The 22,957-nt window shown below is 44.7% G+C and overlaps 1 protein-coding gene and 1 pseudogene across 3 annotated transcripts in view; both read left to right on the top strand.

Annotated features, from left to right (window-relative positions):
* DHX32 (DEAH-box helicase 32 (putative)) overlaps positions 1–22,957 on the top strand; it is a 56,619-nt gene that overhangs the window by 7,051 nt on the left and 26,611 nt on the right. For both annotated transcript variants that reach the window (XM_082721246.1, XM_082721245.1), the window contains exon 2: positions 12,460–12,977. In XM_082721246.1, the coding sequence (XP_082577372.1) occupies positions 12,696–12,977 (282 nt within the window). In that variant the 5' untranslated portion in view covers positions 12,460–12,695. The remainder of the gene's footprint in view (positions 1–12,459; positions 12,978–22,957) is intronic.
* On the top strand, positions 18,898–19,427 carry LOC309859952 (large ribosomal subunit protein uL22 pseudogene; annotated as a pseudogene). The gene has a single exon. The product of its transcript is annotated as a large ribosomal subunit protein uL22 pseudogene (transcript).

The following is a 22,957-nucleotide window of genomic DNA, read 5'->3' as shown; positions in this document are numbered from 1 at the left end:
GGACTCAAGAATTTGGTTGTTGCATGCAGATTTTAAGGTTGAAAAGTGGAGGTATATGTTGGTATTTTAAGCTTAGCAGTGTAGAAGAATGGTTTTATCAGTAGCAATAAACTTGACATTGAGGAAGTCTGGCATTGAAATATTTCAGGTAATAGGTAACTGGCAACTGTGGAAAGCAATATTGGATTTTCGGGGATAGTGTGTTTATGGAAGAAATGACTGGTTGAGGGGTGGAAGTGGGGGAAGGTACTAACATGTTTAAGGACAACATTCAGTTTCTCTTCTCCCTCAAGCAGCTGGTACCGTGGATTTGTGCTTGTCTGTTGACGGAGAAGAGTGTTCAAGAAAGTGCTTGAGATAAAGGGATATGCTTTCTTACTGGAGGAGCTATCCTGAGGACAGAATGTTGCTCATGGGGTAGGGGTGGAGATGAATGTCAAAGGTATTGGTTGCTCCTTTGGGGGATTTCCCACCATGTGTTTTCTTTTTATTTTCGTTGGCATATTTAGGCGGTTACGGGTGGTTGGTAAAAATGATAAAGTCCGGATTTTTAAAAAGGTCTCTAAGTTCATCAGACTGGGTAGAATTATTACATTATTTACTTTGCTGGTGCTTAACTAGAGTAGTAAACCGAACCACTCTGACCAGGGAATAAGGTAGCAGTGAAGGGACAGACCTAGCCTTTCCTTTTCTTACTTAAGTCTCTTAGCCACATCAGATTTCAAAATAAAAATAATTACAGTAGAAAGTTAATATTATTTAATGCGAGTAGGATGATTTAAAAAAGAAAGAAAGAAAGAAAGAGAAACAAATGACTGTGTGTTTCCTAGACTTACTATCCTAAGTCAGAGGACGTTTTTGTTTCTGTTACTGGATTTTTGTTTGCTTTTTGTTTTGCTGGAGTGAGGGTACTTTTTTCTCTCTTTTTTCACCACTACTTTCTGAAATTTACAAGGAGTTCAGTCAAGGTAGAAAACGAATGTCCATTTTTGCCTCGTTTCTTGTGTGGCCTCCAGATCTGTAATGGTCTGCATTCAAATTGTTGGACTCCAGGAATGCTCTTTCAACATTTTACTCATTCTTAGTATAATTGGGCTGCAGGACCATGTTGCTGCCCCCCGCATCTGCAAAGTCTTCCAGGATTTGGTCAATGCCCACAAAATGCACTGCTCTCTCCTACTGGGGACACTACCCAGTTTGGCACCTAGCCCCAACTCTACTCTCCTGTAGTTTTCTGCCAGTTTATGTGCATGGGTCTGTGCCTCTAATTAGATTAACTATTTTAGGAACTAAGTCCAGTACTCCTTTTAGCTCATGGTGGGTTTTCAGTATCTACCTGATAATTTAAGTAGAATAATAACACAAGACAAGCTTTTAGTCAGGGGTGATCACATTAATTTCTAGCTATGCCACTTTGGAAAGTCAGGAGCTATTATTTTCTCATTGGAAACTGGTAATAACAAGATCTGCAGGGATTGTCTAACAGTCAAGTTGTGAAAATCAAAATCCGTGACATGTGATTTATAGATAGGAGTGAAAATAGCTTGCATATTGTAGAGAACTTCTTAAATGGAGGTGCTAGTTACTGCAGGCATACAGCAAACTTACTGAGCATCCATAATATGCCAGGTACTTCTCAGGGGGTTGTTCTCCACAAGGGAATAGGAAATGACCAGATGGATTATGTGTGAGGTCTTCCCGGGCAAAGGCACAGGGGCACGAGAGAACAACTCTGAGTAGGAGTCCACTGTGGCAGGAGCAGAGGCCACTTAATAGAAGAGCATAGAAGGAAGTGAAGCTGGGAGGCAGATATGCATTAAATCAGAAAGGACCAAAGGAGTGAGATTTGTATCTTGAAGGTAATGAGAAGGATTTGGGTCAGTGACGTGATCGGTTCTCCATTTGAAAGGGATCGCTGGCAGCCTGTGAATGACGGACTGGTGGAGAGCCAAAACTAGAGGCAGAAAAACCAAACCCGAGATTTTGTAGTAATTCCATCAAGAAATGATAAAATAAGTGTGGTGGTTGGGAGGGTGGGGAACAGGGTGGAGGGGGCCCTCAGAGGATCCAAGTGGCAGGTGTTGGTGCTGTAGAGGGTGAAGAAGAGGGAGAAGCCAGGGATGGTGTCCAGGTGATGGGGAAAGTGTTCTGTTCTCGAAATCCAGAACACGAGAAAAGGAAAGAAGTCTTGTTCTTCTTAGGGAGTGTGAGAAATGCATCCGTGATGAGTTCAGTTCGTTTGAAGTGCCTGTCATCTAAGTTGGGATTTCACTTAAGTAGGAGTTGGACATGTGGGGTAGGAACTAAAGAAAGAAGTCTGAGATGAAGGGGGAAGTTTAGATGAAGCATTCGGAAACTGAGGCGAAATGTGAGTGAATAAATCTCTCCAGGGAGATTGAGTGGAATGAGAAGAGCGTCCGGGTTCAGACCCCGGGGGCGCAGTTACTCAGCGTGAGGAGGTGGGTGTGGTGGGAGAACCCAAGGAGACTGAGGAGGAGTGGCCAAAGAAAGCTCAAAATCTGGAAAGATTAATAAAGTGGATTCCCTGCTCTTGAGGGTTCATGCATTGGCGTTCCTGAAATTATATTTTCTTCCACTTGCTGTGGAATGTACAACTTAGTTTATCAATCTGTTTCTGTGTTACTAAAGTGACTGCAAAATGACTACCCATTACTTTCTTAACAAGAAAGAAAATTTCCTGGTATCTGTGGTTTCCCACCACCCCATTTGGAACAATAATTCAAGTAAAATGTAGCTTTGGGGGTTATGACGATACCTGAAACAAATGCTGTCTTTACAAAAAGGTGGGCAAAAGTTCACTTTGTAAATGTTGGAGGTAAAATAACTATATTATTTTTCTAGGAAGACTTGCAATAATCTCTTTAGAGTTAAGTTTTTGCTGGATCTTAACTGTTGCTTAAATTATCTAAATGGAGCACGTAAATAAGCCAAGTTAATATTTTAGCAAATTGTATTAACTTTGCTTTTGCTCAAATACTAGTTTTTAGAATATTCTCTGGTAAAACCAAACAAAACAATATTGAAAGGCACTGAATGACATTCTAATAAAAAGCTTGATTTACAAATATATATGTGGGCAGTGATAGGTTATTATGATATGTAAGTATTGATTGAGTTTGGGTGATCTTCCCGTATATAAGTCTACAGAAATGTCAATTACCAGTGGAATGTAGAATTCTTAAATTAATTATTCATGATTGGTTATTCCAGCCATATTTGGTATGAACAGATAATTATTGAGTTAAAAGTGAATCATTTTTAAAATTTGAGTGTCTTTAAAAAGCCACCTGATGTAATTTGATTAAAATCAAAACAAGTCTACTGGTTAGAAGTCTGGACAGAAGAGTCTTTTAAAATGAATTCTGAACTTTTATCTTGTTCAAGAAAGATTTTAAGTAGATCTTGGAAGATGTGCTTTGGGGAGCTCTCAGCCCATTTAAAGCAGCCTACAGGCTAACCGTCCCAAAGTCCTAGTAATGATAAGCCCATTGTTTCAGTTAGAGTATCACATGCCTGGGAGATAAAGTTTACATATTAAATATTTGACTGTAAGGCCACGTGGGTGATTACAACCATGTTTTTCAGAAAATCTCAAATGTCTTTTCATAAGAGAGCTGCGCTCTCACTCTCTGTTCTGTTTAATGGTATTTCTTCCAGACCACCCCTGCCTGACCTCTCCTATAACCTCAGATATTCCTTCAGCCCACAGTGTCTCACCGTGAGCCCGGGTTCGTTGATGCAGCCGGGAAGCAGTGTGGCACAGTGTGGTTAGGCATACGCTGTACACTTAACTGGGGTTACGCTGAGATCAGGCTGCTTGACTTCAAGCACCTGCTCTCCCACAGACGAGCTATTAGAAGCTGGATGAATTAACTAAACCTCCAAAGACTTAAATTTCCTCACTTGAAAAATGGAAATAATAAAGTAAACCCTCATGGGGTCTTTAAGAGTTTAAATGAAATAATCCATACGAAGCATTTAAAGCCGTAGAGCATCTGGCACCCAGGAAGCCCACTCTATAGAGGCTAATTGGCGGAATTACCATCATTACCATTATTGTTACCAGTTCAACTTTAGTAGCAGTAAGAACCATGCTTCTCGAATTGCGATCTGCAGACCAGTTCCAGTCCACACACTGTTACTGGTTGGCAGTGAGACAAGGAGCTTGTGCCAGGATGCAGACTGTGGCTCTAATCATACTGTTAAACTGAGCTGACATTTTTAATAGCAAGACTTCTTCAATGAAGGAAGCAATGAGTTGATTTACATTCGGTGCAAGCTCTTTATGTTGCCACAAAAAAGCATTTTGAATGGAATTGGCATGGAATGTTGGACCAGTGATCCTGTTCTCTAAAAAATAATAGCCCTTTATCCTGAAGACCGTTATTATTCACTTGTAATGCCTCATTAACCTCTGTTCTAAACATTATAATTATGGGTTACAGGGATATTGTTTATTAGTTGAGAAAATATTTATTGGTCACATGGTCTGTGAAAAACCCTGTATCTCACTTTGTAGAAGTTGTAAAGATGGCTCAGAAATGTATCTTGACTTTAGGAAGCGTGTGGTGAACGTAGAGCGAGAGGACAAAGTGAAAATCTGAATAAATGTGTTGAGTGCATGTACCAAGTGTTTGCATTAGTCCCACAGTTTAGTTCCAAAAACTCCACGTAGACAGATGTCTCCTTTTTCTAAGCTGCTCCCATAAATGGCCAGAATTAATATGTTTTATTTTTCAGGACTTACACTGTCATAGTAGAGATCAGAGTTCACTTTATCGAGGATAGCGTTTCTCCTGGGAGATTGGAAAATCTGTGACACGGGAATAACTGAGTTTGGGGATACAGATGACAAAAGTACAACTTTTTAATATTAGTATTTACAGAAGACTCATCCTTGGAGTTTTTTTTTCTTTTTTAGATTACTAATTCTGTTTGAACCTGTGTATAAATATTTAATATTAAATAATTTACTGCCATGCAGAATATGAGGAGACATTAAATAGATACTAAAATATTTGTAAAGTTTCAATACAAATTACCACTGATTCTTCAAGAAAAAAATTATTTGGTGAAATAATGTCAACCCAGTTTTGGGTGTCATATAAAAAGAATTTTTTTTTTTTTTAAGGCAAGATTGTGTGTGCGTGTGTGTGTGTGTTCCCTTTTCTCCCAGAACCCTTTACCTAAAGAGTGGAGGTAAAAAGGGAGGGGCTGCGAATCAGATCACAGAACAGACTATTTTCACAGACCTATCAGAAAATGATTGAAAATACTCAAGTCAAGAAATGTTGTTTAGTTTTCATAAGTCTTAAGAATTTTTGTACATGAAAATGATTTTTTGCCCAGCTCGGTGAGCCAGCTCCGAACCCCACTACGCTTCATCCTGCCGTTGGCCTTGAAGTGTTACCAGCTCTCCTCAAACTTGTCTCACTAAGGACTTAAAGAACATTATAAGTTCTAGTATTAAAAAATCCCATAACATATCAAATCTAATAGGAGAATTGTAAAAAGAAGCGAAAAAGTAAAAAAAAATAAGAATTTTGGTCAGAAAATGACCGGGCACGTTAGACCCATGGCATTTACAATAAAACACGGTCTCTTTTGCATACCGTCTTTGGTGAGCTGGCCCTGTCCACTCTGCGAGTTCGTCTGTACCAGAACCTTTCACGTACCAGCCACCTCTTCCTTCTTCTAGTTAGTTGACCATGAGACTAAGTCCGCGTGTCATAGACGGTCTCTGTCCCACAACACCCCCCTCCCAAGTTTGGCCTCGCTGGACAGTACGCTCTGGGAAGACAGGACCCAGACCTGGCTGCTCGCTCTGTGGCACTGGCCCGTTCGCAGGGTAGCTACTTAGTGGGCGCTCCGGTCCTGGCTGAGTAAGTAAACGGAAGACCAGCAGTGTAGGCATGAAGATGTTAGTCTTAAAAGTGGAAAATCCCCAAAGAACAGAAAGTGATTCAGTCATTAGCTCTGCAGCCTCTAATTACTGATTAAGCACCCACAATATTCGGGCTCAGACTGTGGCCCATACCAAAGAGGGAATCGCTCCATTAACAGTCTAAGCAGAGACCAAAACCGTGGGGCGAGGTTAATAGGTAAGACAGGTAGTTGAGTGGTTCCCTGGTATGAAAGGACATTGCTTTGTCTGTATCAGTTATGGAAGGTCGGCGGCCTGGGGCAAGCGTGGTCCGTGCCTCCCAACAGATCTCAGGGAAGCTCTTGTGGTTTCTGCCCTGTAACTCTGCTGAAAGACAGGGTGAACTGTGGCTTGGGTGTCTTCTTCAAGGCCAATCAAGAACCTGTACAAATATTTCAGTTTGGGAATCTGGGAATTCCCCAGAAGTTCAGGCCAGAGCCTTTGGGAATAAAAGGAGTCTGTCCTCTTATTCATGAAAGGGGACACAGAATCACAGAAATCCCAAAGCATAGTGACAGTAGGTCATCACAAGCATCTTGGTATGAAGTAAAAGACCAGGGAAAGGAGAAGAACTGAGTCCTAAGGAGTTTGAGAAAACCCCGACACTGACACAGTGTGAGGCACACTTGGAAAAGTTGAGTAAAAATCTCTCTGAACTGCCAGCATCATCCACTCCACAGAGATTTCCTGAATGCGGAGTAGGGGCCAGGCTCTGTTGTAGACAGCAGTGAGCAGAAGAGACACAAATCCCTGCCTCGTGGTGCTCGCCTTCTGGTGGAGGACACCAGCCAGAAGCAAGGTCAAGAGGTAAAATATATACTTTGTCGGCCCGTGGTGAGTGTCAAGGGGAAAGAACAAAGCAGGAAAAGAGGCTAGGAAGTGGGTCTGGGTTGTGGGGGGGGGGGGTCAAAGTGTAGACAGGGTGGCGATAAGCCCTCACTGGGTTGACTTTTTTTTTTTTTTAAGATTTTATTTTTTTTTTATTTGACAGAGAGAGACACAGCGAGAGAGGGAACACAAGAAGGGGGAGTGAGAGACGGAGAAGCAGGCTTCGGCTGAGCAGGGAGCCTGATGTGGGGCTCGATCCCAGGACCCTGGGATCATGGCCTGAGCTGAAGGCAGATGCTAAGGCAGATGTCAGCCACCCCGACTGACATTTGATAAAAACCTTTAAGAGGAAAGGGAGCTAGCCATTGGGACACCTGAGGCAAGGACATTTCAGACAGAGGAGCAGGCGTGAAGTCCCCTGCTGGGGTGTCCAAGGAACACCCAGGGGACCAGGCGGCTAGAAGTGTGAGGAGCAAGGGAGTGGTTGGAGATGAGGCCAGAGCCGTGCCAGGTCCAGAGCCTCCGAGCTTGCTGATCCTGTTAAGTGTTTGGGGTTTTCCCTGGAGTGAGATGAGAGGAGGACCAGTGGAGACTTGGGAGCAGGGGACACACAAGCTGACTGACAGGGTCCTTGCGACTGGGTTGAGAAGAGACTATGGCTAAGAGTAAATCAGAAGGCCAGGCAGGAGGCTGCTGCCATGACCCAGGGGACCAGCTGCTCCCAGTGGTGCTCAGTGTATTTTGAAAGTAGAGCTGACATCATCAATTCATTTTCTGTTGCTCCTGTAATAAATCACCGCAGAGTGAGTGGTTATTTTTTCTTACAGTTCTGTAGGGTAGAAGTCCGTCCAGATCCCCACTGGGTTAAGATCGAAGATTGGCAGGCCTGTGTTCCTTTCCAGAGACTCGAGGAGAGAATCCATTTCCTTGTCTTTTCAGCTTTTAGAGGCCACCCACATCATTCCTTGGCTCACGGCCCTTCCTCCACCTTCAAAGCCAACAGCACTGCATCCCTGTGACTGTAACTGGGAATGGTTGTCTGATTTCAGGGCTCTTAAGATTAGGTTGGACTCACCAGGATAGTCTCCCTAGCCGGAGGGCTTTAACTTGGTGACCTTTTAGGCCCTTTTGGCCTTCAAAGTACACATTCCCAGGTTCCGGGGATGAAGACATGCAGGTCTCTGTAGGCTGTTATTCTGCCTACTACCATTGAAGGATCAGATGTGGGATTTGAGGGCAAGAAAAAAAAAATCAAGAATAATTTCAATTTTTTTTGGTCTGAGCAATTGAAAGGAAGGAAGTCATTGATGTGGGAGGACCAGGTTTGTGGCTTCAGGGTAAATATCAGGGGGTCAGTTTAGGACATGCTCAGTTTGAAGTGCCTGTTGTATAGCCAATTTGGATGTGATGAGTTAGTAGTAGAACACAGGAGACCAAGTTCAGGAGCGAGGTGGACAGCACACGCAGGTGGGAGCCCTCACGTGGATGGCATCAAAGCCGTGACACCGCAGGAGACCACACAGGCCCCTCCATCTCCACAGAGTCCTCACGTTGTACATTTGAGAACTTGATAGGTGTGAAGAATGTATTTTTAGTAAACTGAACATGGAGAAAAATGCAGAAGAGGAACATTGAACAGCGAAACCTAATCCAGAGTTTCTCAGGACAAATTTCACGATCTTGGTTTACTTTATTCCTTGCAAACTTTACCTTTTCTGTGAACTGTGTTTCTAGAAGTAACTGCACCAGAACTGAGGATTGCAGTGACTGAGACATAGCTCCCCTTACATCAACTTCTGATTCTTTCCTGTTGAGGTAGTTTTGTGTTACATTGGATCTGTATTGTTTTTCATAAATGCTTGTTTAAAAGTTGTGATAGACTCGCTTCAAAGGGCAGTCCTTCACATATTATGCAGTCTACAATTTATGTGTAAGAAAGCTTTGAAAAGGAGCAAATAACAGTCTTTCAGATCTTTGTAGAGGAATGTAACTGATACTGCTAACAGAACAGTTTTTATTACATTTGGATTTGAGGGGCATGTCACCTACCGTATTTGCTTTCCCTCACTGGTACTACTAAGTTTGCCAAAGGCCAACCTTGGATCTCTTGTATGTATTTAATTACCTTTAAGAAAATCCTGATATGGGTCAAGCCAGTAGCCAAATAAATGTGGAAAGGCATTGTCTATCATGAAAACTCCGCCGCTGCTCCCTCCAAATCTGGGCCTCAAACTACCAAGCAACAGAAAGTCCCTCTGAGTGGTGAACATAGATCGTCACAAACTTCATAGCGCTTGCTGAATTCAATAGAGAGCCCTTTGAGGGCTTAACCTTTACAAGTATTTCTGTCCAACAAGCTTAACTGGTTTCTAATATGCTGGGTAGGAAAGTGGGTCAGAAAAGCAGAGAAGGGCCCTACCAGGTAAGCACGCTGACCACAGGGTGCATGGGTATCGAATCCCTGCAGAAATGCGGGGCTTCAGACCAGTCTGGCCTTTGATCCCTGGACACTTCCGGGAAGTCTGAGGACATCGTTCTGTTTGGGAAACTGACGTAATGATGACCCTGAGTCACGAAGAGAAAGTTAGATTGCTTCAGTAGGCAGAGGTCTGGTTATCTGTTGCTGCCAACACCAATACCCAGGAACGTAGTAGCTTCCAGAAGCCATGACCGTGGGTTCCCTTTCACGGTTCTCTGGGTTGACAGGGTGGCTGTGGGTGCTCTTTCGCTGGGGGTTGTATTGGCTGGGCCTGTGGTCATCTGGAGACTTGACCTGGCTACGACCATCTTCCGTGGCTTCCTCACGTGGCATGTGTGTGCTTTCTGCCAGTGGAAGCCCGGCTTAGGTCTCTTTCTGGTGACCTCTCCATGTGGCTTGGGCGTTTCCCAGAATGACAGCTGGCTTCAAGAGGGAGTGTTTCAGGCATGTGGATGCCTTAGAAGTGGTTCATCGTCACTTCACTGCATTCTTTTGATGGTAGTGATTCACAGGGCCAGCTCAGCAAAGGGGAGAGGAAGTAGACTCCACCTCTCAGGGGAGCAGTGGCAGAGCACTGGCAGCCATCTTTAATCCAGCGGAACAGAGAAGTAGGTGATGGAGCTGTACTTTGTAGGTGTGGTGAGGGGGCCGGGTGACCCTTCCATCTCTGGAAAGATGACTGCTCAGAAAACTCAAGTCTTTCTTGATGGTTCAAAGTAGTCGATACTTAATAAATAAGGTTTTACTTTAATTACAAGATTATTGACCTTCAGGGAGTATCATAAAACTAAGAGAAACATTTCAAGGATGTTTATTTGGTAAAAATAGTAACTGTGTTTTTTTAGGTAAAATGGTTCAGAAATAGTACCTAGGGCAATCATTGATCATAATAACAGCAATTTAATTTACATGTAGAATGAGAACCTCCAGAAGGGATTCTAATCAGAATAAAGGAAAAATTGATTGTAAAACCAAACGTTAACTTCTCTTACGCAGTGGAATTTTCTGATTCTTAGATACTGTCTTAAAGTCACCTTGTTCTGTGATCCCAAGCCAGAGTGTTCCTTTGGAGCTGCTCTGTAGAGCTGGTCTCATCCGCAGGAACAATAACCCACTGTGACGTTAGTCCATATTACATTTGCGTTATTACACCACTCTAATTTTGAATCAACTTTCAGAATGAATTTTGAAGAACTCTCCCTTTGAGGTGCTAGACATCCTTTCTTCCACCCCTCTGGTTATTAATTTCTCCCTTTGGCCTATTTGTGTGTGAGTTTGTAAAGTCTTGGTCTTGACCTAAGAGTATCCTTAATGTGTGTTATTAACCAAAGCCCTGAGGAGGCACCCAGCCATTGTTTCCTGAGTGTTTCGGTGTTTCCCTGGAGCCTGGCTTGAATAGTGAAGAAGCCTTTTATTTATTTATTTTTTTAATATTTTATTTATTTGTCAGAGAGAGAGAGAGAGCACGCGAGCACAGGCAGGCAGAGGCAGAAGCAGGCTCCCTGTCGAGAAAGGAGCCCTATGTGGGACTCAATCCCAGGACACTAGGATCATGACCTGAGCTGAAGGCAGCCACTTAACTGAGCCACCCAGGCATCCCGAAGAAGCCTTTTTTATTACCTGGGTGAGGAGCTAGCCTGGGAGCCCACTAACCGTCTAAAGCAATAGTTGTGGTAAACGAGGTTCTGTAAAAAGAGTAATTTGACAATATCATGAGTTACAAATTACGGTTTGTTCTTTTTTCCTTGAGTTTCTCTGTATTTTTAGTTTTGACCTGGCTAATGTGAAAAGGGGTTTATTTCCAGCAATAGTGATTGGATTTTTAAAAAATCACTCAGGATTGAAAGATCACTTACCTGACATGTAGGGAATAAGTTACTGACCTCTTTTAAATTTGCCCTTGCTTGGGTAATTTCTTTTCTTCATTTAAAATATTTTCAGGGGGTGTCTGGGTGGCTCAGTGGGTTAAAGCCTCTGCCTTTGGCTCGGGTCATGATCCCAGGGTCCTGGGATCGAGCCCTGCATCAGGCTCTCTGCTCAACAGGGAGCCTGCTTCCTCCTCTCTCTCTGCCTGCCTCTCTGCCTACCTGTGATCTCTGTCTGTCAAATAAATAAAAAAATAAAATCTTTAAAAAAAAAAAAATATTTTCAGGGCGCCTGGGTGGTTCATTCAATTAAGCATCTGCCTTCAATTCAGGTCATGATTTTGGGGTCCTGGAATCGAGTCCCATGTTGGGCTCCTGCTCAGCGGGGAGTCTGCTTCTCCCTCTCCTTCTGCCCCCTCCTACCAACTCATTCTCTTTCTCTTTCATGTAAATAGATAAACGAAATCTTTAAAAAAAAAATGTTTTCTTCTACTGCCACTTGAATCAGGTATTTTGGGATCAAGGTCCTAGAATCTCAAGAAATTTGCCTGAGGCTTCTGCTTGATTAAACCAAGACCTTATATTGGGCGCCTGGGTGGCTCAGTGGGTTAAAGCCTCTACCTTCGGCTCAGGTCATGATCCCAGGGTCCTGGGATCAAGCCCCACATTGGGCTCTCTGCTCAGCAGGGAGCCTGCTTCCTTTTCTTGATCTCTCTCTGCCTGCCTCTCTGCCTACTTGTGATCTGTCAAATAAATAAAATCTTTAAAAAAAAAAAAAAAGACCTTATAACTCAAAGCTAACTATAGCCTCAGAGGGAAGAAATAAATAAATTAATCCACTTCCCTCACCTGTCACTGTGGACTGGCATAAGCAAAGCTAAATGAAGTTTTTAAAAATACTCTCCTTTAAGCTAGAGGATTTCTTAATTAAAACAAAATAGACTGTCTTGTAACCAGTGTTAGGGCAGGATGCACTGGGTCCTCACGGTGTCCCCCAGTAACAGGGTCCAGTGTCTCTCTCATAGTGGGGCTAGAGACCACCTGCTAGAGCCTCACAGCCACCATGTCCCTGGCTCGCTGTCGGGGCCTGTGCTCGAGGTCAGGCCTAGAGCACCAGGTGCAGTGTGCAGCCGTCCCTAAGCCAGCCAGGAGAAGGCGGCAGCTGATTGCACCTGAAGAGCTAGCCTGGCTTCTCAAAGACGAAGCAGAAAGCACAGGCAGTAACCAGGTGGCGGAAACACACACACAAAAAAACAGTTAACGCTTTCATTTTGAACGCCTGTACTTTTGCTTTTGGACATCTTGTTTGGGTACCTGATTTTTTTTTGTTTGTGTGTTTGTAGGGCGGTGTACGGACTGTCACTGAACGTACAGAAGCGCGTGTGCGGGCACCGTAGGTCACACAGCAGAGAGGCCCGCGTGCCGATGCGGGGAGCCCAGCTGGCTGAGACTCTGCACTGAAGCCCCGGATCGGGCCGTCCCAGCGAGCGACCGCAGACTCTCGCCCGGTTCGCGGCGCGCTGCCGTCGGAGCACAGCGCCCGGAGGATGCCGGCTGCTTAAGCTCGCCCTCGGACACGATGGAAGAGGCAGAACTGGAATGCCCGGACTCCGCCTCAGAGAAACGCTATTTCCCCGAGTCCCTGGATTCCAGTGATGGGGATGAGGAGGGGATTTTGGCTTGTGAGGATTTGGAACTCAACCCTTTCGACGGCTTGCCATATTCATCCCGTTATTACAAACTTCTAAAAGAGAGAGAAGATCTTCCAATATGGAAAGAAAAATACTCCTTTATGGAGAATCTGCTTCAGAATCAAATTGTGATCGTTTCAGGAGATGCTAAGTGTGGCAAGAGCTCTCAGGTGAGTAGCTGTTGGGAAACACCATTTGCTTGTTGCGTGAGGCATTGTACTTTTTCCTTACTTAAGTCCAATGTCGGAGCATAGCGTTCCGTTTTAATAATCTTATCTAAACCAAAAAAACAAAAGAGAGTGTTAACAATTCAAGCACAACAGTTAAATTACCTGGTTTTATTTATTAGCCGCTGATGACAGTTAATTACACCCGTGTGGATATCGTGTTTAGTGTACCAGTGCATTTTTTCTAGACTAGTAGATAAAAATGCATTCAAATTATTTCATGGCTCATATTCCATTTGAAAAGATGCGATAGGTGTTATTTGCCTGCCACAGATTTGGGGACTAGTCATGTTTATGTGCCCAGCAGTCTGACAGTGGAGGTGTTTGGTCATGCGTGCTTCTTGGCGAAGCTGGGTAAATTACAGAAATTCAACAGCACAGAAAAGTTTGATTTTCCAGACTGTAAGAAATAAGTGAGTGGGCAAATATCATCCTGGCCCAAGGTCCTACACTTTGGGGTCCAGTATGGAGGATAGAATGACGGTCGATAGTTAATGAAAACATATGGTCCAGGCTGTTCTGACACCTGAACTTCTAGATTTGATTTTAGTAGTATCTATATTTTGCTTTTAAATTCCAACGCAAGCAGTATTTTGATTACAAAATTCATGTATGAATTCTTGGGATGTAAGAATTAGAATAGATCATAAAGATACTCTGACAGAACGTCTTCATTTCTCAGATGATGAAACTGTCCCAGAGGGATTTGATAATTTATCTAACGTCACACAACTTCCTGAGCTGCCAGTACAAGAATACTTTCTATTCTGCATTGCCACTTTTCAGGTTGTTTGTTACCTCTGAGGCTTACTTGTTCTAGCTTGAAGAGAGGAGAGATGGACAATAGTTGGTTTTTCTTTAACTTAGAGCTGCCCATGTGGAGTGTTTGCTATGAATTGTAATTGTTGCAGTGAGTTACTGTTACAACTAATGCTTTTGGTTTCTCAGCAAGAAGCTACTGTTGAAAACTGAATGGGTATAGCATTCCTTCCTTTCTGTGGACAAACAGCAAGTTAAAACATTATTTGAAATTGTTACTTTGCAATAATTTAGACTTAGGAAAAGTTGCAAAAGTAGGACAAAGATTTTCCATATGTTTTCCAAGCAACTTTATTTTATTTTATTTTATTTTATTTATTTATTTGACAGAGAGAGATCACAAGTAGGTAGAGAGGCAGGCAGAGAGAGAGAGAGAGAGAGGGAAGCAGGCTCCCCGCTGAGCAGAGAGCCGGATGTGGGACTCGATCCCAGGACCCTGAGATCATGACCTGAGTGAAGGCAGCGGCTTAACCCACTGAGCCCCCCAGGCGCCCCCCAACCAACTTTCTTAAACGTTAATATTTTGCATGTGCTTTATTGTTCTCTCTTTCCACACAAAGACATACAGACGTGCACAGTGTTTATCGTGAACCCTTTAAAAGTTAATGATACAATGCCCTTTGCCTCCAAATACTTCAAATATTTACTAAAAACAGGGCACAGCCACACTGTAATTATCAAAGTCAGGAATGTAGAATTGACATTTCCTGATTACCTAATGTACAGACATTCAATTTGATCACTTTTCCTACTAATGTCCTTTATAATACAAGTATTTTTCTGGTCTAGAACCCAATCCAAATTACATTGTGTGTAATTGCCACTTCTCTTTCCTCACCTCTCATCTGAAACAGCTGCTGTTTTTTTCTCGTCCTTCATGACCTTGACACTTCGGAAGAGTACTGCTAGGTGTTTGTACGACATCCCTCGGTTTGACCCTGTCTGACGTTTCCTTAGGATTAGATTCCAGTTAACGCATTTGTGGCAGGAAGACCGCGCAGGTGCTGTGGTGTCCTCCTCCGTGCCACCTGTCAGGAGGCCTAGTAAGATTTCTGCCCTGATGTTAATTATATTTGATAACTTGGTAAGGTTCTCATACCCGCTGCCTTCTTGAAGAAATAAGACACTGTTTTTCTCAGAGGCTGTCTGTGTGTCCCTTCCCCATACTCTACCCTCTTTCCTCCACAGAGTAACTTGTATTAATCATTTCTTGCTTTTCTTTATAGCTTTACCGTGTGTTTTGGTTAAAAATGCTGTTATTTTAGTTAGCCAGTTTTTCACTATTAAATGAACATATTGTGTTCTTCTGAGAACAGCTTGTCTTGCACAGGTGTTACTGACAGTCAGACATAATAGTGACACTCTAACTTGGGGCTCACCTGGGGGCCTTCCAAAACCCACTTGCTGCCCCCCAACTACCTGCCTCAGTTTTTAATCCAATAGGTGTGGAGAGGAGGGCTCGCCAGGGTTACAGACCCACGGGTGATGCTGATGGTGGTGGTCTGGAAACCATGGATAAGCCTGATGCTTTGCAGCTGGGCTTCCTTTGTTTTTCCTTTTTATGGCATCCCATTGTGTGAATATAGTTTATATATCCGTTCGCTTGGGGATGGGCCTTTGGGTTGCTTCCAGGGTTTGGCTATTCCAACAGTGCTGTGATGAGCATTTTGGGTTGTCGTTTCTTTTTTTTAAGTGGGCTCCAGGCTCAGCCTTGAGCCCAAAGCTAGGCTCGAGCTCACAACCCTGAGATCAAGAACCGAGCTGAAATTAAGACTCGATGCTTAACCAACAGAGCTGCCCGGGTGCCCCATGATGAGCACTTTTGTAGAAGTCTCCTGTTGAATCTTTTCAAGAGGTTTTAAACAATGGAATAAAAATAAAAATCAGTGTTTCACTTTTAAAAACATACAAAAAGATACGGGGAGGTACTTGGAGACTGTAAAGTGTGCTTCTCAACATGCGTTTGCCTACTAGTTTTAGCATCCTTAGATCATTCTTTGACATGATTACGCTGGGGGTAACCAAACTGGTGATTTTCCTAATTCTGACGTTCCTTTTACATTTAATATTTGGAATTCTTCTGAAAAACCAAACTTCCTCTTTGTTATTTACCTGTTCGTTTATTTCAATGTGGGCTCATGCATTCTTTCTTTATTCTATGGATTATAATCCATTACTAAGCCCATTTGTTTTGTTGCTCAAATTGTCCCTGATGTGGCCTGTGGGCACCCGTTCAGGATGATTCCGTGTCCCTCTGACGTGTCCCGTGGTTCCTGAGCTCGTCTTTGCTCTTTCCCCGTAAGACCTTAGAGGCTCTACCTGTGTCTCTGTTCCAGTCTTAGAAATAGCCATTTTTCTCAAGGAGCCCTGGTTCCTTTTAGTGGAGAATTGTACTTAGAAACCAAAATGGGGACACGAAGTGGCATTGCCATTGGCTTGTCATTGCTTCCAGGCCTTGTCAGCTAACATAGCAGGGAAGTAAATATTGGGGGGAGGGGTGCGGCTACCCCCACCAGCCGCCTCCCACTCTGCTTCTCTGTCTCTGGCTCCTTCTGTTTCTCTCTCTTACGTATTTCTCTCTCTCTCTCTCTTTTTCTCTCTGTATATATATATATTTTTTGTTTGTTTGTTTGTTTGTTTGTTTTTATTTTTCTGTCTGTGTCTTAAAAACCATGAATTCATGCTGATGCCTCTGGTTCCAGTTCCACACCACAGGGTTCATTCTTTGTGCCCGATTTCCATGTGTAACTCCCTTCTCTAACTGGGGGAAACCTGCCACTCATTATTCGCAGTGGCTTGACTTGTTCAGTCTTAGAATACATGCTCATCATGTAGTTTCAGAATTGCTAACCCACGCTTTTGGTTAAAAAAAAAAAATAACGTGTTCCCTGAGTTTTCTTTTAGAACTTGTGATCTTTTAGGGCAAGAATTATCATACATTTATAATATTTTATAACTGGCAGTGCTTTCTCCTGTCATCTTTGACTTCTCAACCATTTTCACAAATAATGCTTGTTTTCTGTTAGTTGGGAAGTCAGTGTGTATCAACAGGGTGGCAGACATCAAAATAGTCCTCAAATGATGGGAAAATGGGCCAGTTCTAAACTGATTTAAATATTGGGAGTGTTAGTTGTTTTCTCAATTCTGGAAACAACCTGGTTATTTTTTACAGAGCTTCCAGGACTGTCTTGTTCCTCAGAGTTCAAGCCTTTCAAACAAAAGTTCATCTTTAGACCCAAGCCTTCTAAAGAGGACCACAGACGTTTCTTAGGATCCTAAAAATTTAATCTCTCTTGGGTCCAGCTGGCATTTTGTGCCTGCCCTGGGGAAAATAGGACAACCTTTCATATATTTATAGAGGCTTTTCCTATGGCCTTTTTGGGGGGCAGCTTTATTAAAAAAAAAAAAAAAAAGCCTGAAAGAGAATGAAATATTTTTAGAGCTGTCTGTTTTATTTGCTTCTCCTTCTCTAGCTTTTGTCTGGAAATTTTCCAGGAGACAAGTGGGTTAGGGAGGTGGCTAAGTGCACTGCACTTGAGATCGCACCTAAAGTAAGAAGCTGTGCGGTTTAGAACATCTGCACCCTGTTAACTGAGTAAAGTGCCGACCATGTTTCCTGCTGCTAGATTCTACCTTATTCACTTCGTGTCAATACATACAAATTAAGATAGCCAGGGCCGTGGGGCATGAAATTCAGAAGGGGCCCCACTCCTCCGTAATGTAGCCTGACCTAGGACTTCACCTGGGGTGGCCTCAGGAGCGTGCTCAGGCACAGGCACTTTGCAGGGTGTTTTTGTGGGGAGTCAGACCTTTGGGTGAATTGGGACTTGAAAGTTCCTTTCAACCTTTAGATTCCATGATTCTGGCACTGGAATAAGAGTGAGAGTCCAGAGCCGCGGCAGGGGCTGCAGCCCCCGTGGTTCTAGAAAGCAGAAGAGGAACCAGGCTGGCACGGACAGAAGAGTGATGGAAAACGAGGGCTGGGGGACTTTGGGACTCGGACGTGCCAACAGGCGTAGCCTCGTGTCTCACGGATGACTTTGTCTCGCTTCGCTTGTGCACCTGTCCACTCAGTGCGCTGAGACCGTCGGTGGTGGCGGTGCACGGACGGGGAGTTCTACACGGATGTAACTCACGTGGCTGTCCTCTGGCCCCAGGGGCAGCCGAGGGCCCGCACACGGACCCCGCCACCACGGCTGCTCTCCCGGATCGGGCCCCCCCGAGAGCCCCGGGCCCCCGCGCTCTCAGGCCCAGCCCCCGGCCTCTGGGCCTGTTGCCCGGAGAATGGAGCACCTTTGCTTCACTTTGAATTCGTACAACGTGTAGAACTCTAGCCCCTAATTAAAGTTGATGAAGCCTTGATATAGATCAGATTCTGGTTCCTCAGAGGACTCCTCTTACCGCCTCTCGTGCCGCAGGTGGGCCGGCGTCCTGGTGATCCGCTGTCCGGCAGCAGATAAGAGCCGGGCCCGCACGGCCTCGCTGGGCACTCTCACACTGATTGCCTTGCACACCCCGGAGGCAGCCGAGCTGGGCTTCGGGACAGCAGAGTAGCGTGCTGCAGGCTTCAACACACTTGGCACTACACACAGTCCAGGAAATGGCATTTAAAAAATGGGTTGAGGGAGGGGCGCCTGGGTGGCTCAGTCAGTTAAGTGTCTGCCTTTGGCCCAGGTCATGACCTCAGGGTCTTGGGACCGAGCTCCCGTCAGACTCGCTGCTCAGCGAAGAGCCGCTTCTCCCCCCTCCTTCTGCCTGGCCCCCCACTCATGCTCACTCGTTCACTCTCTCAAATAAATAAATCATTTTTTAAAAAAAAGAAAAAAAATGGGTCGAAAGAGTTTGAAGGAATTGTAAGGTGAGTTCCAAATGAAAATATTTGCAGTTGTGATTTCTAGGAGGGAGAGTTTCTAGACCAAACGTACAAATTCAGGGTCGTCTGTTGCCTACACTCCCAGATAAATATGTAAGTAGGTTTATTTTTCTCCTGTGTCAAAAGAGCAGTTTCTGCTCTTCCCTAAGCAGCCTGAGGTGACCTCTGAAAATGGTTCACTGTCCGCTTGACCCAGAAAACCCTACGAAATCGTGCAAATCAAGAGGTTCAAATCTTTGCTTTCACTTGAAGAACACACATGAAGCTGCCCAGGCCGTCAAGGGTATGCAGATCTGATAAGCCACCAGGTATCTGAAGGACGTCACTTTGTAGGAGCGGTGGTCCTTGCAGAGGTGGGAGTTGGTCGGTGTGCCCAGGCCAGACAGTGAGGCTGTGCACAGGGTCAGGGCCCCAGAAGAGTGTTGAATTTTTTACCGCATGTGCTTAAAAATGCAGAGTCATGCTGAACATAAGGGTTGAAATGTCAGTTCTCTGGTTGTTGAGCGCATTCAGGCAAACAGAGCCCCCCTGAGATGCAGGGCTCATGGTCGTGTCAACCCACAGATGAGCTCCCCCTGCCACACTGAGTGATCCTGCCCAAAGACGACTGGACTGTCCCTAAACCAGAAGAGGAGGTTGCACAGAAGAAAAAGCTATCCCTGAGGAAACTGAAGAAACAAAAACTTGTGGCCTGGGAGTAAATTCTACTGAGAATCAATGAAAAATAAAAAATAATAAGCTGTTTCCTATTTTGGTCACCAGATTGTACAACTTTCGCTAAGTTTTGTTTTGTTTTAAGATTTTATTTATTTATTTTTTTAACACAGAGCACAAGCAGAGGGAGCAGGAGAGGAAGAAGCAGCCTCCCTACTGAGCAGGGAGCCTAATGCAGGGCTCTATCCCAGGACCCCGGGATCATGACCTAAACCTAACGCAGATGCTTAACCTACTGAGCCACCCAGGTGCCCTATTACTAAGTTCTGAAGTGTTGTTTCAGGCACAAAATGGCTTAGAATTCAGTGTATCTCTCTGGGAAGAGTAAAGCCAAACGAATTAGAAAAAGTTGTAGGTATTTAAGCTCTCCAGGTTCTTGTAGTACCAACTTATAATACGTTCTGGATGCCAGGGGCAGGGGACCATCTTCTACGAGAAACTGTGGAGGGCAGAACGAATTCTCAAAAAGGCGCTTAACTCTTTGGCGAGAGGCTAAGGTATATTGGGACAAAGAAAAAGCTGCTCCCAGAGGAGACTCAGAATCAGGACACAAAAGGCCACGGTGTTTATCTTTGGCACCGAGAATGCGGGCGTGCCCTGTGACACTGTAATCCTGGTCCCTGGAAATGACCAAATGTCCACATTTCTAGAAGTTGCTGAATCATGCTTTTTCCAGCTGATACTTTGCGTTTGTTAGGGTATCACACTTGACAATGGGCCTGAGCTGGCTTCGAGTGATTCGGGAGGTGCATAAAGCCGGAGGAAGTGTACTGAGCGGGACGGATGAGTTCGTATTTCCTTTCTCGTGGCGTGTGCGTCGCTCACTGCTGCCGTCCGTGGGTAGCTGTTTCCGCAGGGCGGTGCGTCCCGGCCAGCCAGAGCCGCACTCAGCGGGCTCTCAGCGGGAATGCGCTGCGGCCTGTGCTCCGCTCGGCATTGGCTGTGTCAGCAGACATCCCCCCTTAAGCACCGCAGGCGCGTGGCCAGTCTTTCCCCGGTTACGTTAACAGATAGAATTTAGAAGAGCTCTTCCCACTTCTGAAGTAAATTTTTTTGCCTCGTAAGTGAAGTAATTTGCTCAGTTGGGGAAGGGGGCAAGAAAGGCCGATGAGGACTACTGGATTATCACATTTATTGCACTGCCAGGCCTATATGATATTTACACTGTTATAAATGCGGTGTAATAATCTAATCGTGCAGCATTTGTTTCTATGAGTAGATAGAAGAAAAGAAATGCAGGCCAAATCCCAATCAGTAGCTTGGGAACGTGGCCCGCAATTGTTTGAATCCCGTAGCATTCCACTCTTCAAAAGCCAGCCGTCCTGGATCGCAGGACAAAGACTGTGCGGAATATTCTCCGGTGCTGTAGGCAAACTGGGTGCCCTGATTTCAGCAGCAGCTCTACGTCTGTAAAGCGGTGCGGTGCTCATCACGGTGTTGTGTCCACACCGCTGTTAGGCTGGAAAGTGTGATTAGAAATGTTGGCGGCTGAGTCTCGAGACACCCGTTGCCACCTTCTATGAGGATGCTCAGAAGCGCCTGGACACCTGCCGCGTGGCGGGCATCACGCTGGATGCGCGGCCGGAGGGTTTGGACCGGTTCGGGCTGGGCTGCCTCTGGCAGGAGGACTTGGGCAAGGCACTCATGGAGAGTGTGGCCAACGTGCCTTCCAGAGATTTCCTCCGGCTCTGAAATCCCGTGACTCCTCTGCCCGCCTCCTCCCTCCCGCCTGCTTGTCAGCTGCTCTCAGGCTCGCTGCCCCTGGGCCTGCTCCCTGCACAGACCGGCCTGACACCTTCCTCACCGCCAGAGGCTTTCAAAGGTCGTCTCTCTCCCCTCCTAGCGCCTCACTCCCCACAAAAGCACCTTCTGCTGTTTAGCTTCATTCATTTAATTTTATTTTCCAATTTTCTATTCTTGATGGTGATACCGTGGCCCTACTATTAGTTAGAAATCGTAGAATCTTTGTTTCTTCTTAGGCATCTTACTCTGCTAGTGAGGACTGCCCATGCTGCCTTTGCAGTTAATGTCCCTTGGTTTTATTACTTCTAAGTTCTGAGTCCAAGCTTTTCCCTTTTCTTCCTTTATTATGATGCTATCCTTGACCTTCCGTCCGCCCAAGTGTTTATTATCCCCGTTATGTGTCAGGTCCTCTGTTCCGTTTTGGGGAGACTATGAACCGTACACATGCAGCGTAAGGACTCCCCAGTCTAGTGGGGAGACAAAAATTCAAACAAATCGTTTAATTTAATTTAATGTATTTATTTGTATTTCATTTTATTTTTATTTATTCATTTGAGAGAGATGCAGAGACAGAGATGGAGAGAGAAAGCACAAGCAGGGGGAGAGGCAGAGGGAGGGGGAGAAGCAGACTCCCCACTGAGCTGGGAGCCCGACATGGGGCTCGATCCCAGGACCTGGAGATCATGACCTGAGCTGAAGGAAGAGGCGTCGCTTAACCATCTGAGCCACCCAGGCGCCCCTAATGTATTTATTTTTATTTGAGAATCAGAGTGTGAGAGAGAGCATGAGCAGGGTGGGCGGCAGAGGGAGAAGCAGACTCCCCACTGAGCAGGGAACCTGACTCGGGGCTTGATCCCAAGAGTCCAGGGTCATGACCTGAGCCAAAGGCAGATGCTTAACCTCCTGAGCCACCCAGGTGCCCCTCAAACAAACAGTTTTGATATAGTTTTCACAAGAATGATATTTAAAGTCTCAGCTAGACACCTAGAGAGTGGATCCTGATATGAAGGGAATCAGGTTAAAAAGGAAGGGTTTGGCAGGAATTAAAAAATTAGTTGCTAGGAAATGAGGGAGGCAGCAAATTTTATGTGAAAAAATACAGGATTGTATACTCTAATATTGTATATTATTAGATATGTATACAATATATATAATAGTATATAGTATTAGAGTATACTCTAATATTAAATACTCAAAATATTTTTGAAAAGTATAAGGAATTTGTTCATCCATCAAATATTTATTGAGTAAAATTGCTTGAGATTATTTGGTGACTGAAATGGGTCTCTCGTCTCCCAGAGCTCCTAGTCTAACAGGGTGGGCGGACCCCAGGAACAGACCAGCAGCTGCAGGAAGGGTGATTCGTGTATGGCCACTGGCTAGTGCCCTGTGGGGTCGCAGTAAGCCTTGTGGAGCAAATGTCCCAGGAGCTTAGACTTGAAGGGTGACTTATCCCCTCTACCCCTTTTACAGAGAAGAAACTGAAGCTTAGAGAGTTTGTGATTTACAAATAACAGAGTAGTTGGGGCACGTGGCTGGCTCAGTTAGAAGAGCATGCAACAAAACGAACTAGTAGCAAGCCAGGCTACTGGAGGTCCGGACTTTGGTCCCTGGAGTGCCTTGTCGTTTCCTGCTGTGCCCTGATTCCACATTTCCTGGGTGCAGTACCCTAAACCTTCATCTTTCACAGAACAAAGTGGGTGCTGAATAAATTAATTGCTGATTAGTTTTCAACCTGTTAACAAGGCTGACACCTGTCTTAAGATGAAGGAAC

This window comes from Mustela nivalis (assembly GCF_964662115.1).
Source record: "Mustela nivalis genome assembly, chromosome: 2".
Classification (NCBI taxonomy): Eukaryota; Metazoa; Chordata; class Mammalia; order Carnivora; family Mustelidae; genus Mustela; species Mustela nivalis.
The sequence above is the reverse complement of the archived record's forward strand: the minus strand, read 5'-3'. Positions and strand labels throughout refer to the sequence as shown.